The sequence below is a fragment of the Cyclopterus lumpus genome, chromosome 10 (assembly GCF_009769545.1).
Source record: "Cyclopterus lumpus isolate fCycLum1 chromosome 10, fCycLum1.pri, whole genome shotgun sequence".
Taxonomy (NCBI): Eukaryota; Metazoa; Chordata; class Actinopteri; order Perciformes; family Cyclopteridae; genus Cyclopterus; species Cyclopterus lumpus.
Genome location: NC_046975.1, coordinates 15,802,223 through 15,821,057, shown reverse-complemented (window position 1 = coordinate 15,821,057; position 18,835 = coordinate 15,802,223). Strand labels below are relative to the sequence as shown.

The 18,835-nt window shown below is 44.0% G+C and overlaps 1 protein-coding gene across 7 annotated transcripts in view; it reads left to right on the top strand.

The window, feature by feature from the left end:
• dlg3 (discs, large homolog 3 (Drosophila)) overlaps nucleotides 1-18,835 on the top strand; it is a 74,204-nt gene that overhangs the window by 52,482 nt on the left and 2,887 nt on the right. For 4 of the 7 annotated variants that reach the window (XM_034542923.1, XM_034542922.1, XM_034542927.1 and 1 more), the window contains 11 exons: nucleotides 38-200; nucleotides 6,239-6,395; nucleotides 7,090-7,192; nucleotides 13,562-13,676; nucleotides 15,618-15,794; nucleotides 15,888-15,963; nucleotides 16,560-16,659; nucleotides 18,089-18,130; nucleotides 18,319-18,369; nucleotides 18,463-18,564; nucleotides 18,652-18,824. In XM_034542923.1, coding sequence (XP_034398814.1) covers nucleotides 38-200; nucleotides 6,239-6,395; nucleotides 7,090-7,192; nucleotides 13,562-13,676; nucleotides 15,618-15,794; nucleotides 15,888-15,963; nucleotides 16,560-16,659; nucleotides 18,089-18,130; nucleotides 18,319-18,369; nucleotides 18,463-18,564; nucleotides 18,652-18,824 — 1,259 coding nt within the window. Of the gene's footprint in view, nucleotides 1-37; nucleotides 201-1,017; nucleotides 1,144-6,238; nucleotides 6,396-7,089; nucleotides 7,193-13,561; nucleotides 13,677-15,617; nucleotides 15,795-15,887; nucleotides 15,964-16,559; nucleotides 16,660-18,088; nucleotides 18,131-18,318; nucleotides 18,370-18,462; nucleotides 18,565-18,651; nucleotides 18,825-18,835 lie in introns of all 7 variants that reach the window. The other 3 variants (XM_034542928.1, XM_034542925.1, XM_034542926.1) reach the window with 2 other exon arrangements.

Below are 18,835 nucleotides of genomic sequence, written 5' to 3'. Positions count from 1 at the left end.
TGCCTGTGTTGTAATCATTTTCTCTTTCCCCCTACTGGCCTGGCCCTCCCTCCAGCCTTTCCCACCATGGTGGACAACCACGTCAGCCACAACTACATGGGGGCAATGGAGCCCAAGCCAGTGTACCCGCCGCCCCAGGTCACCCCGTCCAGGTACTCGCCAGTTCCCCGCCACATGCTGGGGGAGGAAGACTTCACAAGGTTTGTTACAGACCGGTTCCTTCATGATTGACTCTCCTCTCGTACATTACACTCTTACAGGCTCCGTGAGTGTACATATGAATGATTGCTTGTGGAAATCAAGTAAAGCTTTTTTTGCTGTAGTAGCAAGTGAAGACTAATTGCTGTGGAGCTAAATTGTGTAAGATTAAATTACTCACTCTTTCAATCAATCATTTTTTAGTTTCTATGGCTTTCTCTTTGCCTCCATTTTGTTGCAGTTGTAAAGGTGTGGTTCATGGTGTGGTTTATTTAAATGATATTGCGACATACAGCAATTAAAATTGCTCTTATTGCTCTTGTTTCATGAAGCAAAACAATGCTTTGCTTCCGATTGTGTCAGCTCATCAGGGCCCTGGTGGTGCATACTGTATTATAGCTTGATAGTGTGTGGTGGCTGTGTGCTGACCAAATACTTTGCAGAGAGGCCTCTTGTCACTTCTTGTACTTGTTATGACTGTTTTAACCTTTGACCTCATATCCAAGTACTGGATCAAAAGTAGCATTCATAGAGGCTTTATTGGAGTGCCCCACAAGGCCTTGAGTCATCTTAACCCACAGCTCGGGGGGGGGGGTGTATTCTCTCTGTGTGTGCGTGACTGCATGCAGCCGTTTATGAGTGTCTGTGTGCTATGGAGTGAATGTGTTACTGGATGAGTGTTTGTTATGTGGCCCTGTAATGTCCTTGTACAAGCTGTCTACATGACTTGTATGTGCATTTGTCGCATCTCTGTTGGTATGTGTGCTTTATTTGTGTCCTGCACTTTGTCCCGTTCACTGTGATTCCTGTACCCCACAGCAGGGCTGAACCTATTTACAGTGTCATCCACAAACCTGGGGACATCAAGGTGCCCCAGGCCCTCTACAGAGGCTTCTGTCCTTCCCCTGCTCCCTTGTGCCAAGGTCCACTCCCCTTCTCTGGCAGGTACTAACCTAGTCCATCACGCCTCGCTTAGCTAACCCTCCTCTATATAGCTGAGCACCTGGATCCGGCATCAGACAGGAGTAGGGCCAAAGAGGGACCACAACCTCACCAGTGGTATGTTTTGCCACACAAGCAGAATAAATAGACAGAGAGGAGAAAGATGGCAAATTACTTCATTTAGCTTTCTGTGTGGCTGTGTTTGCATGTTTTGTATGTTTTCTCACCTCATGTCATTGCTGCTTTGTATGCTGCTACCCCAAGTATGTTGCTGCTTTTTTATGTTTGGATGAAACCCTCATATCAAACTCGCATGAATTGTACTGAAAAACAAAATACCGTGAAAGCAAATTGACTGTAGAGCTAAAATGTTGTATAAGACATTAGCTTACTTTTTCTTTTCTTTTTTTAAATATACTTTCATATTTTCAAAGATCTGCCCCACAGTTGTTTTTTGCCAATCAATTTACGACTAATCTGCTCACATCTATGAATCTAAAACAATAGGGCCCTGTTTATGTCGGTTTAAAATGGAGTCGTACCTGCTCCGCACAAACACATCTCCACGGGAGTGCAGCCGAAAGGGCTTCACGCTCCCACAAGCTGCTCAATTCCATCTGTCAGGAGGCATCGACTAAACTAAGCCTCTATCTTGGGGACGAGCTACTTTCACTGGTGGTTACTGCTGAGGACAATAATATACATGATATTTATGGCAATGTGTTTGGCATTACCAAATGGGCAAAAGGACGCCTGTTTGTTGATTTAGTTTAGCTTATATGTTTCTCATATTTATTACATTGCATGCACACTCATTGTGTTTGTTTTGAAAGTAGCTTATAGTGTGTGTGTGTGAAAAAAAGGACATATTATGGTGTTGCTGATTGGCTGTAACTAAAGGCAGGTTAATGTGGACAGTATAGGAAGATAGGGGGGCTGACTGAAGCCACCCAACACAAATATTTGTTGGAATGTTTTGCCTGCTGCTGTAAGCTTGTCAATATAAACACCAAGCCTGGCTGTTATGATAAATGTAATGGGGGAGTAAGAGCCTGATCTGTTCGGGCCAGCGGACCGGTAGCAGTAGACAGTCCTGCAGCTGTCATGATTCATCAGCACACTGGGAAAACCAGGCCATGCACTCAGGTCTTACCCCTCATCAACAATGCTGCCAGCACCAATCACACACACATACTGTACACTGAGACATTTTTTCCTAACGCGCTGACACATAGGCGCACACACGCAGACGCACGTGCTTTAAGTGCAATACACAATTATGACACACATACCTATGGATACACATACTACACAGCAGCCAGCTAGTAAATCAGCAGTGCAAATTAACACAACCTAAATACTGTGACCATGCGTGCACCTGTTTGTCCCTAGTCGGTTTGTGTGTCATGTCCGCTGCAAAATCAGACAAGAATGTCTCGGAGGACATCATGGCCGACAACCGACTTGATCCCAATCACAGCAGATGAGCATCCAGCTCCATCACACTGACAGACAGATAGCAGACACCTCCCTCCAGCTTCAGCAGCTTCCCCATTGGCTCCCACTGGGAGGGGTTATTTTAGATGGATGCTGTAGTAAGCACAGGCTTCCGCAGAAATGGAGCAGGCTGGTTGTGAGGAATGAGTCAGAGCTTGTATCGGCCCTCTGCCCATCTGCACATCCCCCTCAGTGGTGTCATAACAGACACATCCTCCCCCTTCTCCATCTGATATTACCCCCTTCTTCTGGAGATATGTCAGTACTGTACATCCTTGTCTCTGGCCACGTGATGAGAGATAAAAACCTCTGCGTTTAAATATGCATGTTGGGTGTAAACATACTTGTGTGCAGTGGTGACAGTGTGCACAGTCCCTGAAAAAGCAGCTCCCCTTTGCTGGTCCTATCAGGGCTGCAGTTGTTAGATATACACAACAATGCTTTTAGCTTACGTAAATACAGAAGCCTGTGGACTACAGCAACAGGTGATCAGTAACGTTGTGTGTCTGATGCACAAACACGAAGCCTTTGACTGGTCAGCGCAAGGATTCAGTCATCAATAACGAGGAAGTATTTTTAAAACCTGCAAAAGCCAAAAGGGGAGTTTTACATAAAATAATTCACAGCAGATTCAGCAGAGTACTCGTCTTAGGTGTTAATCATTCATTGCTCCATTTTATTCTTACTCGCAGTGAGAGGCATGAAATATCTTAAACTGTCTATCACCTTAGCAGTGAATAATTTTTTCCCTATGTCAAATGAGAAGAAAATAGCAGGCCATGAAGAGGCGCCAGCCACAGAAAATGGGTGAAATGCAAGCAGTGAAAAGGAAGCCGGAGACAAAGAATCATTTTAATTGTATCAGTACACGCTTCTATTCATGAGCTGATGTGATCCATTCGGGGAAAAGGGAGAGATAAAGTGCCGCGAGAGGTAGTGCCTGTCAGTGGAAAATGGCGTCAATCTGCAGTGTCCACCATTAATCAGCCAAGCACAGCCAATTACTGGGCTGAGTCCAGGGCAGCATGACCCGCTGAACCCTGCAGCCCAGATATCCATTCACAGCTTTAGGATTGAGCTGCGACCAACCCTAAAGCAGACAGGGTAAAAATAATGGTATGGGGGGTAGTTTGAATTAGAGAAAATAGTCGCAGAGAGAAAGGGTTTTTACCACTCTAACTGTTTACATTCCTGGCATGGATGAAAAGGCAAAGAGGGGGAGGGGAGGGGAGGCAAGTCTTGTGATAGGGAGGGAGGACTTGATCCCTGCATTTCAAACTGTAGGTATTTGCTCCTATTTTCCATGAGAATGGCGAGGTGGTTCACACCCTGCAGAAACCCACACATACTGCACCGACTGTAAGATGATAGAAAGTTGCTGGCCTTCCAATATTCGACAGTCGTCTGCACATTATTTTCCTGTGAGCCTCCGCGTGCAACTGGGCCACAGAATATGGCGCCCTCAAATCAAAGGCCCGAAAAGTCGGTTCAGTTTGTTGACACTGACAAATTGGCAAGAAGATTCTGGGAATCTGTCTGTCTATTCTCCAGGGGACCAGGGCTGATGCACAGGAATGCTCATGTGCTGTCTTGGGTGGGCAAAGCAGCATCAGAGCAGAGACGAGTGGACGGCATGTTGGGAAAGGGGATCAAACTTGGATAACCAATTCGACACAGTCCTGATGCTCTTGATGAAATGCAGTTCTGGTTATTCCAGATATGAGTGAGGGGGGACTCTTCGAATGGAACATAGATTATTTGCATGGGAGCGATGGGGTTAAATGTTCAGTTTTGCCTTCCTGGTGATGATGAGGAGAGTGTTTGTGACAGCCCAAAGAGGGGCTGCTTCCCATCACAGCACACAAGGATGAGATAGGGAACACCAGGAGCTTCTAAAATTCCCTCTCTCAGTGGAGGGCCAGACAGGGAGAAGGAAGTAAGGGTGATGGGCCATAGCCACCATGTTCACCGTCAACATCTCATCTTCCATGTCACTGGTGAGGAGCCTGCCTGAACGCACTGTTAGGAAATGCTCTTTCCGAAGCAAGCACCATTTCCGGATCCTAAGGTAACCATGGAGATCTGTGTGCCTTGTCGAGATGGGATGGAAAGCGAAGTTATTTTAAGCTTGACTTGTTTGAAGGCAAGTCAGTTGTTTTAGCATACTTCAAGGCGTTTGCCACTTGTCTTTTTTATTTTGGTTTTAGCTTTTCATCTCGTATACAAAAAAGATCTAAAAGGCTTTCAAAAAAAAAGCAAGAGTGTTTTAAGCTTTGTCAGTACAATCAGATTGAATATGTCCCTGATTGTAGAAACACTACTTGTTAGGAATCCTGCAGATCAGTCTCACTATGTTGCTTTTGATCTTATCTAGTAGTCTTACAAAATATCGTCTGCAGCCAAGTTCAGTTACTTTCAAATAAACACACTTTAATAGTCTGGTTAAACTTCCTAAAGTCTTTCTGGAGGGTTTACAATTTAGGGAGCTAGCTTTTTATTTAGTGGAGTAATCAACGCTTTTAGTTTTTCCAGTCAGTAATGGGTATGATTCTGAAAGTCTGGAATGCTGCCTCAGCTGCCGTCAATGGGAAAATGATCTTAACAGCAAAGTTAGAGCGCAGCCACCGGGGATTGAGTAGGAATTGTTCCTGTACACTGCAGGCTGAGTACTGCAAGAGAAGACCACTAATGGGAACCATGCAGTGTTTTCTGTTAAAGAGTGGAAACTGTGTGTGTGTGTGTGTGTGTTTGTATGCCTACGTACGGGAGTGCATGTAAGTTTGTGTGTATTTGTAAATAGTGTGTGTACGCGGCCAACGCTGGGCTTCCTCGAGTGTGTGTGTGTGTTTGCACTCGTTTTAAGTGTGTTCTCAGAGGGCTTTTGCTGGACCATTGCAGCGGTTTGGCCTCTCTTGCATCTTAAAGCTGAGGCAGTCTGAAAAGTCAGCTGAAGGATGAGTCATAGTGGCTAAAGCAGAGTGGGTCTGTCGAGCAAGAGGTGGCTCATTGTGTCTGCGCACATTAATATGAGTGGGTGTTTAAATGTGTACACGTGTGCACATTTCCATGAGATTGCCCTGCAAAGCAGAAAGCTCTAAAGCCAGCAGATGATATGCATTTGGATCCAATCGTGTTGCTGCTTGATTTATTGCGTTCATTGTATCTATTGCAAAATTCTTTGCAGTGTTGTCAATGTAATCCACATTATCCATGTTAACATTGTAATTACGACTCAATTACTACATTGTTAATCATTGTGTTCTCCTGGTGAGTGGTCCTGTAGATTCATCATTTAAATGTTTTATTTATATATATATATATATATATATATATATATATATATATATATATATATATATATATATATATATATATATATTTAAAAGTGTATCTTTAAAAAAGGTCTGCAGGCTTACTATGCCTTGCAGCACTCGACATTTTGGGATCACACACAATAGAAGATGGCTGTTGCCTCTGAATATGCCTCTCTTGGTGCTGTTCCTATTTCCGTTTTGGTCATATCTCTCTCACTACTCTCTGCCCATCTCTTCTATGCTCTCTGTCCTTCCCTTCACCCTGACACTGTCACTCTGTTTGGCAGGGAGCCAAGGAAGGTGTTGCTGCACAAGGGCTCCACAGGCCTGGGCTTCAACATCGTTGGTGGGGAGGATGGGGAAGGTATCTTCGTCTCCTTCATCCTGGCAGGAGGGCCGGCTGACCTGAGCGGCGAGCTGAGGAGGGGCGACCGGATTCTCTCGGTCAGTATCTCAACCTCAAGCGTTGTGTTTGCCCACATCAACGACTGTAACAAGTTTTAGACAGTTCCCATTGTCAGAATAATGATGACAGAATTAAGGTAGCCTAGTGTTTAGAAAGCCAGCAAACATCTGCCCTGCTGGAATGTCCTTGAGCATAACATTAAATCCATAACAACTAGGAGGGAGCTGGCCTGTGCTCCGCCAGACAAGAGAATTCTGTCAATCAATTAAGTATTCATTGAATTACATATTTATATCCCTTGACTTGTATTTCATAACTCTTAACCTTTTCAGAACCCAGTGTTGCTCTAAATGTGTTTTATTTCAATGCTGCTTGTGTTCTGAAACACCTGCGACACATTCTATGAAAAATAAGTAATTATAGTTGTGTGAATACATGTTTTAACTGCAACACCGATTGTGTGTGATTGTGAGGTTTATTCAAAATTAGTAGTCTTGTCTTTCAGAAAGTCATATCATTTTCCACCAAACCTATAATCTGGTCATATTTATTGAGTGCAGATCTTATCTCCACAAACTGGAATTAAACCATCCAGCTTGAGGATAAGGTCTGCTCCATCGAGCTAGACTTGTTTCTCCTTCAGAACTACACAATTAGACAAGCTGCACACCTTTAGGATCTACACTGGGATTTTTTGCTTAAAGGTTTTGTTGTCTGCCTGGTTTTATGCAGGTGAATGGAGTGAACCTAAGGAATGCCACACATGAGCAGGCGGCTGCAGCACTGAAGAGAGCTGGACAGACTGTCACCATCATTGCTCAGTACAGGCCTGAAGGTGAGGCCATGCCGTCTCATATCACACATTAATACTACATTGTATTGTGCCAAAGTGGGTCTTGAAAGCAGTTTTGATGGGCGGTATTGGAAAGGGTTATCGTCAAACAACCAAAAGTATACTTGAGCCAGATTAGCCTTTTACGATTGTTTTGCTATTTGGCTCCAAATGACCCCAATCTATTGCAATCTGCGCAATGTCGCCTCCAAGTTCCAACCTGTACTTATATGCTTAAATAATACTTTATTTATTTTAGTTTGTAGTAATTTCATTAAACACCACTTTATTTGAATGTGAGCTAAATATGAGCTAACAATATTACAGTCCTTAGAACTAAACTTTGATACAAGAACCATTTTAAGGCATGGCCACAAAATTATCAATTTATCAAATTACCAAAACCAACTGACATACAGTGACCTTGGTCTGCAGTTGCCCTCTTTACCTGGTTGGTAATACAGTCTTATTCTTGAGGCTTATTAAAGAGACAGTATGCTGATGTTAACAAAGTCTGAGGAAAATTAGGAAGCTTTCTATGGTCTGAGAAAATTACCTAGATGATGTCATCAGAGTTATTGCTCGGGCTTGGAGACCGTGCATTTATGACAGAACAGTTTAAAGGAATTTTAACGTTTCTTTTCCAGTCAAATGAGAACATCGACAGCACTCTTGCGTCTGTACAGTAAATATTTAAGGTGCTGCAGCCTCACATTGATAACAAGATTCCAGGACATTGTCTGGCACATAACACCCTGTAAAAACATACACACGTACGGATTAAACCAACAAGATAGAGGCGCTAGCAGAAAGATTGTTGTAGTCTTTGGGCAGAGCCAGGCTAGCTGTTTCCACTTGTTTCCAGTCATTGTGCTAAGCTAAGCGACTCGACTGCTGGGGGTATTCAGAGTGGTAACAATCCTCTATTGGTGCTCTCTCCTTTCTCACTCTGTGACATTGAGCAAATACCGGTATTCCTTTAAAAGCAAGACATGGGCAGCGTCAAATTGCATTGTGGGAAACGTAGTATCCAGCGCTTAGCTTATTGGCTCACAGCAGGCAATACAAGTCAGGATTTCTCGGCCACTGTTGCTTTTAATTAAACATTTAAAAAAACACCTTTAAGAAAGGGCAGCACACTAAATCACGTGAATACCACTTACATGTTGCTCCACCTGGGTTTGGTGGCGGTTGCCTGACCAGCACTGGCTGCGAATGAGGGCAACGCTCCAGCAAGGCTCCCTGAAGGAAGTATTCAGCTTCAGGGGCGGCGCTTGTGTTAGCAGCGTTGGTCTCGCAGGCTGAAGCGTTGAGCCAAGGCGGGCAAAACGAGCCGCGGTCGTCCTTCCTGTTCAAACTCCGAGTCGCGCTGTTCGTGGACACAAACCCCGGGACAGCAATGGAAAGAGGACTCTAAGCCGAAAGTGCGAGCTACGACGCCGGAGGAAAGTTTAGAAAGACTTTAAAACGAAAGGTGGAAAACGGGAGAGGGGGGGGGGAAGAAAAACAAAAAAAACCTTCCAACTGTTATCTGTCTACCAGCTTGTTGGATGGGGGATGGGCTCGACTACAACAGCAGCAGAGCAGAAGCCGCATGAACTCGCCAATGACTGGGTGAAGAAACCGGCGAAATAGTAGCCACGGTTTCATTTAATTGAGGTGGGACGAGGAAGAAGCACCGCGGAGACTATTGACACACTGAAGCAGGAACGAGCTGTCTGAGGTAACAGGTTCATGTTGGCTGCTAACGCTACTGTACCGAGGTACGGTCGGGTTGTGGCGCTCCCTCTCTGGTTGTAAAGTTAGTAACGTCCCAGTATTAAAAAGTGAGTTGACGTTTCTCTCCGATAAAGTTACGGTTGTGGCAACACGGGCTTCAAAGTCATTTTAATCAGCCTGGACGTGAGTTACCGTAAGATTCATGTGACTGCCTCACCCCTACTGTACTTATGTGGGAAACTCCTCCCATTACCTGGAATCAGCGATTGTTTTTGTAATCTCTTTATTGAATTTCCTACTTGAGGCCAGTTTGAGGGACTTTGTGTTGTACGTTATACGTTATACGCAGCAGGATGTATTGGTTAAAACAGTTACTTTACTGTTTAGGTGGGGACACAGTTGTGTTCAAACAGGTGTTTGTCAGCTTGGTGGTGTCGGTTTTAAAAGGTGACTTCACCTGTGAACTCTGCTCCTCATACTTACATTACATCTGTTTGCTACCCTAGACTTTGGACTCGTTGACTACAAGTCCATTTCTTATGCTGACTCAAGCAGAATGTATGTGTTGGCTAGCTAGTGAGATTCTTCCTGACGTAAACAGAGTTTATTTCACAAAAGGGCACCACTCTTTCTTTGTAATAGTAAATGTGCATTACAGCTACTTTGGCAGCTGCGTTTATCCTCAGTGTTATTGTAATTCCTTGCATGTATACTTGAGCATGCTGCAGTAATGCTGTAACAACAATGGAAAGGATATTGTGAGCTTTAAATTGAGGCTGAGTTCTCAGGTTGGACTATGACAGGAATTTGAAGGGGCATAAGTTGTGGCATGCTCTCACTTTATATTCCACTCCCTTATAATAAAGGCCTTAAATGTCCAATAACTCTCCAAGGTCATTGAAATTGCAGTGGAACAGGATCAGTGAATTGGCACGGGGCTAAGTTAAGCAAAGACACAAGCTTAAATCAAAGTTGACAGAATGGCTGTATAGGTTTTCCTTCTGCTGCAGAATACTGATTATAATGCTTCAATCTTGCCCATGTGAGTTGTCCTGCATGCCAGACCAATCAGGCAGCATCTTGAATAACGATGCGGTTAGCTGAAGGGAACCTTTGTTTTCCATCCCAAATCATGCTTTCAGCTCTGCGCCCCCTTTGTAACACAGTAAAGGACACTTATCTGTTTGTGTACAATGCTTAAATACTCAAAACACACAAGCCGAGCGCTGGCAAATGATTGATTTCCTGCATCTCCACTGGTGACCTGAGATCTGCTGCCAGTAATTCTGCTGGCATCCTAAAGCGGTGTGTGACATGTCGTTCGTTTGAGTTTGGAGCAGGAGGAACCCCCAGTGAGATGTACAAGGACAGTCAGTCAGGGGGAGGAAGTGGAGGGTGAATGCTGGTTTATGCAGGGCAAACTGCCTGCACAGTATTCTCAGGGGCCGGGGCGTCTAAAGATCTCTGATGGAAGGCCAGCTCTGAAGACGACAAGAAGCCCCAACAGAGCTCACAGGCTGCAGCAGGAGGCCGCCCTGACTCTCAGTGGCTTACTGGATCATCACCAAGTCTTTAACTCTCATTCAGCTGGATGGAATGGAAGTGAGGAGTGTATATCCACACACTGCCTTGCCTCACTGTCAAGTAGCGTAATTACACAAAAATCTTTGCATGTAGGAAATGGGAGGAGAACCGTGGAGGAAATGTTAAACTCAATGGCCCCTCAGCAAACTCACACAAGTCTGCATTATAGAAATAGTTAAGCCAGGGTCTACATGTTCCTCCTGCAGTATATTATTGGGGAGGGGGTGTGTGTCTGCACTGGCTCGACTATCCCTGAGAACATAACACACTCTCACATTACAAGTACATGCCTGCTGTGTTGCATAACTGGATCAAAAGAGAAGCGACCGCCCCCCCCAAAATAAAAAGGCTGTACGACTAATGAGGACACGCAGTGGGAGTGAATGATACAGAATAGACCCAGTTTCTATTAGCTGTCTTTTCTTCCTGTGGGTCACTCCTAAAAATAAAGGCTAGCTCTTATGTATTTAGTGCTTTAAGAGACAAAGTTGTAACGTTAACCATTGTGGACTCCTGTTCCCCTGTATGTCAGCGTTTTGCTTATGAGTAGTGATGTTTGGTTGATCCATATAAAGACTCAGATTAATCAAGAATGTATTTATACAAATTGCAAATATGGCTGATTCCTGACCAGGTAGATATTATCGTGTGTGTGTATAACAATCAGTAACACTTGCTGTAAGTGTCATCAGATAATTTGGCATATTTCTCAGTTTTGTTCAGCTGTTTGTTAAATAATGGCAGGCAGAGTAGGAGCAACAATCTGGATTGATGGTCATTTTTATGACACTTTTTTTTAACCTTTATTTATAAGACTGAGATGTATACATGGAGAAAGAGATGAGGAAAGTGACTCTTATAGTACTTGAGAGTGATTTGAGGTTTACATTCTGCTGTTACTGTTGTGACTTAGATTTGTATCAGTTCAGGCACAATTCAAGCTTCATTTCCATTACTCTTACTCTGTGTGCTTGATATTTGAGACGAGACAAACGACCAATACAGACCTTTAGGTTTCAGTATAATGTTTTGATCTCCTTTGGCTCTTTTGTGATTATCCATTATCACAGTGCTCACTGTTTAAGTACTGGGAGTGTCCTTACTTTTCTCTGTAACAAGTGTTAACTTCTTTTACTCTTCCTTACGGTTGGAAATGACTGGACACTGAAAGCACTTCATTATAAAGAAAGTCAGTGCTGCAGATAAATCAGCGATTGATTAGTGTGTTTCCCTCCTCTGTTACACAGACAGTGTGCTGTACTGCACATACATGATTGTGTTGCAGAAATGCATGTATGCTGATGCTGTCATTAACAACAAGGTGCGGTAGCAATTAATGGTTTAGCTTATGATTCCCACCCTATCTCCCAACAGAGGGTTAACACCGGTTGTAGTTTGGCACTCCTCCTGCTTCTCTTGAATGTCTGAGATGAATCATGTGGACATTAGGAAACAAGCAAAGTGGTTAGCTCTTCCACCTGCGCTACTTATAGTCCAACGTCACCGGTACAGCTCTCAGCCAGCCCTTCAGGTCGGTGTTGTTGTGAATCCAGGCATTAAGACAGCGTCCTCTACTTAGCTACTCTTTATATTGTCCCTAAAACCCTCCTCTCCCAAGCTGCCATTCTCTCATGCCTTCTGTGCCTGAAAGTCAAGTGGACTTGTCTGAATATCTGTTTCCGTTTGTGCTAGGAGTTGCTCGTGGTTACAGGCAATCAGGCGGTGTCTGGTTACCTCACCTTTGCAGCGTCACCCTGTTGTATTGTTAACCCTTTGAGCAGAGACCAGGGTGGAGAGCTGGCGCTAGGCCCGGGGCAGGATGTGTGTTTACTTTGAATCCTTTAGGTTTCGGCAGGTTGTTGGAGTGCAGCGACCTGGAGATTGTTGTTCCACCTGTTCTGAATCTTTCAGCGAGATTGGACTGTCTTTTGCTAAACCAGCATTGTAGGCATGGGCGTTTGTTTTCCAAGGCTACTTGTAGGCTTGTTCGACAGAATATGGACTTTGATCTCTGGTTGTTCACGTTACAGGAAGTGTTGCCAGCTATGGATGATTAAGCCGTAAGGTAGGAATCGACCCCTGAAGGCACGGCAGTAAAAGAGATATGTGAAATAAATGTGGACGATATTCTCTCGCACTGGATCTTTTTATTATATTATATGTTGTGTCATTAGAAAGATGTGACTCTAGTTTTGCAAATGCAGCTAACGTCTTGGGCACAGCTCTATAACATAAACACTTATTCATTCTAAATCATGTTTTAATATATATATATATATATATAATCATGTTTTAATCTTAAAACATGATTTAGAATGAATAAGTGTTTATGTTATAGAGCTGTGTGTGTATATATATATATATATATATATATATATATATATATATATATATATGACAATGTTGGTTGCTCACACTGCTGCTTTTATGTGGGCCCAACACGTCCTTTGTGTGATCACATGAGCTTCCTAGTCTACTTGTTTTTCTAGCTGCATCTGCCAGTCTATTTATCTAACTGTGTGCCGTGTGGTGCAGTAGCCTACCTTGTTCCAGCAGCCTGGGCACAGCCCGCCGCACACAGCAGGCTAATGAGAGCTTTCTTAATGAGGAGGTCCAGGTGGATTCATACATCATCCCTGTGCTCCAGAGCTGCAACTGGCTTTACACACCTATGACAAATGGTCATGCATTTGAAAATGTTGGAGGCCTTCCTTTTCTCTCTTTTTTTTTTTTGAACACTAAAGAGCCCATGTTGAATTTAATTAATTTGTGTAATTAATTACTTGACATGAGACATTACTGGATGTGTAAGGCAGATCTGTGATAAACCATCTGTTCCTGGGGTCATTAATCAGCCTAAGAATTCGCTGAACCTTTCCTCTATTCACTCCAGCTCGCTGCTGCGCCAACTGAGACACCGGGATCTCAAACAGCTTTCCATTGAAACAAGAGAGCAGGGCCCCAAAACTCTTTTGGCCTCTTTAATAGATTATTTTCAATACCACCATCACCTTGGGTGTTTCAACTCCTTTTTGACACGGTGTGTTTTGTTTGTTCCCTCCAATGCAGAGTATAGTCGCTTTGAGTCCAAGATCCACGACCTGAGGGAGCAGATGATGAACAGCAGCATGAGCTCAGGATCAGGCTCCCTGCGCACCAGTGAGAAACGCTCCCTCTATGTCAGGTAAAGCTGCAGCGCACACACACACACACACACACACACACACACACACACACACACACACACACACACACACACACACACACACACACACACACACACACACGGTGATGCTTGCACTCTCGACATCATATCGTAAGATCTGGAGTCAAAATAACAGCTCCCCTGTCAGTTCAGCAGCATGACGAAAAACATGATTTTTCACACTGAGCTTTTTGTAGGGTCGCATATAATTTCGGCAATTTGGTTGATACAATTCATTACCATCATGAAGTTGATAGACGGGCATCCCCTGTTGTTGTTTTGATGCCACAAATGACATTGACTCTACTTTGCGTAATGCAGATTGACAGTGGGGCTTGTCGAAGTGACCTGTGTTATGACACTTTGGGCCGGTTGCCAATCCGGATGGAGGCTCATTTAGGAATTAAAACAGGAGACATTGCTCTGCTCACATAAAAGCAGCGAGTCACAAAGGGCTTACAAGGGTCAAGGTGAAAGGACTGTGTGATGTAACTCCACAGTCCAAGTACTTGACCATATTTCTGCTGAAGCTCTGATGCGCTTCACTTAACCTAAGCCTAAGAGCTACATTACTAGATTGATTTAGGCTAAGTTCAACAGCAATGGACCTTACACAGATATATCAAAAGTATTTAGGCGTTATCTCATTGGAGCCCCGTGATAGAGCGAGGAGTGTTAACCATCTGACTCATGCCTCTCTTATAGACAGGCTCCTTTAAGGCATGTAGAGCCTAGCCTGCTCCGGTGCGGGTGACTAAGCCCACAGTTATGTTGGAAAAGCTGTCTAGCTAGCCGGCTGATGCAGGAGCCGCCATGTCCTCCCAGCCCAGCTTCAGGAATGCGAAGGCATTAAACCTCTCTTACGGTGTTCTCAAAAAACAAAAGAAAACAGTGTCACATGTGCTTACACTCTCTGTCAGTGTGTCACGTTTATATATCATGGTTAATTAAGGTTCGGAATCTGAGGTAACTTTCACTTGTTAGGTTATCGACTCCACCATTTTTGCTGCCCTCGATATTGCTCATTGTGTTCACATGCGTGTTTGTTTACTTAAGAATGTCGCCAACATGATGTTTGCATAAACAGAAGGGGTTTCCCCCTGCTGTTATAAGACTTTGGCAATGCGCAAACATGCAGCATTTTTTGTTTGTTAGAGTGCATTTTGATCAGCATTTTTATATAATTATTTTTTTGACTGTTTAAAAAAAATTTAACATCCCAATTCCATTGTCTGAATAATCCATAATAACTAAATGTCAATTGCTCGTTGAAAGGATGTACTTGCGTTATCATGCTATTATATTTTCATCATATCGGTGGCATAAATAAAAATGTCAACGATATTGTTTATTGTAATCATTTGTGGGGCCATTCATTGTGCAGGGCAGCCGCAGATGAGCTTCCACTAGATTGCATCATGAATATTTCAGTTGTTCGAAAGTTGTGCAAAATCTTTAACCTTGATACTGGAACATTGTGTATATAGATCCTAGTGTAGATGTACTGTAAGCTTGTGGGTCAAATGAACTAAAATACCTTTTAGAAATGACTGGGTTTACTTGTTTGACAAGATAGTGACGCACCCAGGCAGACAAACACTGAATGTCTGTGCTGGAAAGTATTTGGCAACAGTAGAAATTCATGAATGGCATGCTTTAAGTATACGTGTTGCAGTGTGACATTGCTCTAACCCTCCATCATGTGTTTTTATTGTAACATTATTGTTGATAACTCGAGCCACAGCCCAAATGCAAGCAATGTGAAATAATTAGTCACAACTAATAAAGTGATGCAGGAAATTCAAAGCTGCCATTTTGTGCCAAGTGTGGAGTAAATTGATCTTAGTGAATCTGGAAGCTCTTCACGCGAATTCAAGATGAAAGGAAGGAGTGTAAGCTCAGCCTTTGTTTTTTTTGCAGAGCTTTGTTTGACTATGATCGAACGAGGGACAGCTGCCTGCCCAGCCAAGGCCTGAGCTTCTCTTATGGGGATATCCTCCATGTCATAAATGCTTCTGATGACGAGTGGTGGCAGGCGAGACTGGTCACACCACATGGAGAGAGCGAGCAGATTGGGGTCATTCCGAGCAAGAAAAGGTACACTCGCTCTGCTAATACCAGACAAAGCTAATGCGACTACTACCATTCATGCCCATTCTAACTGTATTTCCCCTTTTTTTTCTGCCCCAGAGTGGAGAAGAAAGAGCGAGCCAGGTTAAAAACAGTCAAGTTCCACGCCAGGACAGGCATGATTGAGTCCAACAGGGTAAGTGTAGAGGGCCAGCTGCTCCCTGCCCTGGTGCCAGAGAGGCTGTCTTCAGAGCTGCTGCTGGGCTCCCAGGGAGATGGCCTACTTCCCCCTGAGTGTGGGAAAGAGACCAGCACCTGCTCACTGAAGCGGGCACAAAAAGCGCTCGTATTACTGTATGGATTACACAGAATTGCCGTGGAGAGGAGAGGTCCCTGTAACCTCCACAGCTCAGGCACTCAGGGATATTAAGAAATGTGCACTTAGAAAATGTCTGCACGTTTTGTCAGAGGCTGATCAGTCAGATGTAATTTACAGACGTATAAATCAGCTGTAATGTTGTCTGTATCATCTATAATACAAGCAGATTCAGTTTAATGAAAATCGTACATGTTTAATTTGGTAAACAGAAGCCTGTTTCCGTCACATTGATGTGCCATTCATTTTCACCCATTACCTGCTTCTCATTTTCATTATTCGATGTGAATTGTTTGTTTACATTTCATTTGTTTTTTTGCATGGGTGTTGAGTACCCTCATTGAAACCCATTCTGTTTTTGTTTTCACCCTCTCGTTGCCCCCCCTCCCCCTTCTCACCCACACATCGACAAGCAGCCAGTCAAAGTAAAGCGCAAAAAAAGCTTCAACCTCTCGCGCAAGTTCCCGTTTTACAAGAGCAAGGAGAATATTGTGCAGGAGTTGGGGGAATCTGAACGTGAGTACCAGCTGTGTGATCGAGGGGGGGTGGTGTTTTTCGTCCTTTCCCCTTCATGCTTCAGTTCTGTCCTTCAACTTTCATCTTTCCGCTCACCTCCAGGGATGGTTTGTGTGACGGCACCACTCTCATCACTTTCTCACTGTCCCAGAGAGATGCTCCACATGCTGAGCCGGCATCAGGCTGGAGATGTGGGGTCCTCTCCGGTGTGTCTGTGCATCTGTCTATGGGCTTTAGAGGAGTGTGTGCTGCCAGCTGTGTGTGTGTGTGTGTGTGTGTGCGCGCGTGGGGGCGTGGCTGCATTAACACGCAGGCCTTCTAACGCAGTGATGCTACTCCTTGTATGAGCCCTGATCAATTCTCCAGTCAGCCACTGACCCACAACAAGAATCTCATTAACTGGACTGAAGCTTTCACACTTAACAGGTCAAAATCCCATTTTAATGGGATTGGGCTTGTGTAATTGAAAGACCGTGGCTTACTATGAACAAAGTGGGGCTCAGGCTTAATGAGCACAGCACAACGCCATGTGTCAGTGGGCCTGGCGAGCACTACGCAGCACTCCTCTCCCTCTCTGCCCCAACTCTCACTAACCTCTTCTTCTTCCTGTCTGCTCTCTTCTCTTGGTTTCTGCTCTCACCTGTCGGGACACCTAGGACTTCCCAGGGTTAAGCGATGACTTTTATGGATCAAAGAGTTTGAGTAAGTGTGTGGTTGTGCTGCGTCAAGCAAGTGTCCCCTGAGCTCAGAGAAAAATGCTTTGTCACTGCAGACCCAGTTGGGAATGCTAAACCACACACATTTAGTTTTAGTTTAGAGTGACACACACACACACACACACACACATACCTATGTGCCTGCTTACACACACAACACGCACACACAACACACACACACACACACACGCCTCCTCAGATTCACAGTACATATAAAATATGCATTTCCAAGGGAGGCTGAGTGAGCGTTTCTTATTCCGAACGTCTCATGAGGTCTTTACGCTAAATGTTTATCAGTTTTGTCATATAAGGTCACACAGAGCTGGAATATATATCCGTCACCAGAGCAGTGTGTTGCCATGCCTGGTTGGAAACTCCTGCCTCCCTTCTGTGGACGGCGCAACGCCTGTTTTCTTTGTCTTTGCCCTGATATAAGATCCGCTGCCACAGGCACAGATCTAGCAATAGGAAACATTGGCCAGGGATTTCGGGTCATTTGGGACATTGTCACAGGAAACACTTAATTTCCTATTGCTTGCCCCTAAAACCACTTCCCTAATATTGCAAGAGCATGGCTGCCGACCCATACAATACTTCTACTTTCTTTATCTTCTTTTTTTAATGGCCTAGATGTTGAGAGACGTGGGTCTTTTTTCTAAGGCTGTTGAGGCCGGTTTTTTAATGATCTGTAACTCGTTCTTGTGCTTTTGCAGAATGCCTGACATCCAACACAAGTGACAGTGAAAGCAGTTCGAGTGAGTCACCTTAATGTCTCATGGTTTGTTTTGCACTGCGCGCATAGATGAATTAATAACATGGTAGATGTTCTTAAATCTACCTGTGAAATTACATCTGTTAATTAATCTCGTGGTGTTTTATCAGCCATGTTTGTGTATTTCTTTAAATGAGATGTAAAGTTTCTGATTGTGTTTTGTTATTACAGAGGGACAGGAGGACACTATTCTTTCCTATGAGCCAGTCATTCGACAGGAAAGTGAGTGATTCACTTCTGCACAGTAGAAAACAGTTAAACTATACATTCTAAGTTTCAACATGCATCCTCACCCCACCTTCATCTCCAATGCAGTCCACTACACAAGGCCTGTGATCATACTGGGCCCAATGAAGGACAGAGTAAACGATGACCTCATCTCCGAGTTTCCCCACAAGTTTGGCTCCTGTGTACCCCGTAAGTTTACAGCAACAGATCCAGACAGTCCAACTGAACAAAGCAGCAGTGATGAAATTGGATTTTTATTTTTATTCCCTTCTGCAGATACGACTCGTCCGAGGCGAGAGACCGAGATGGACGGCCAGGACTATCACTTTGTGGGCTCGCGAGAGCAAATGGAGAAGGACATTCAGGATAATAAGTTCATTGAGGCTGGCCAGTTCAATGAGAACCTCTATGGGACGAGCATCTTGTCTGTCAGAACTGTGGCTGAGAGGGTAAGCACCAG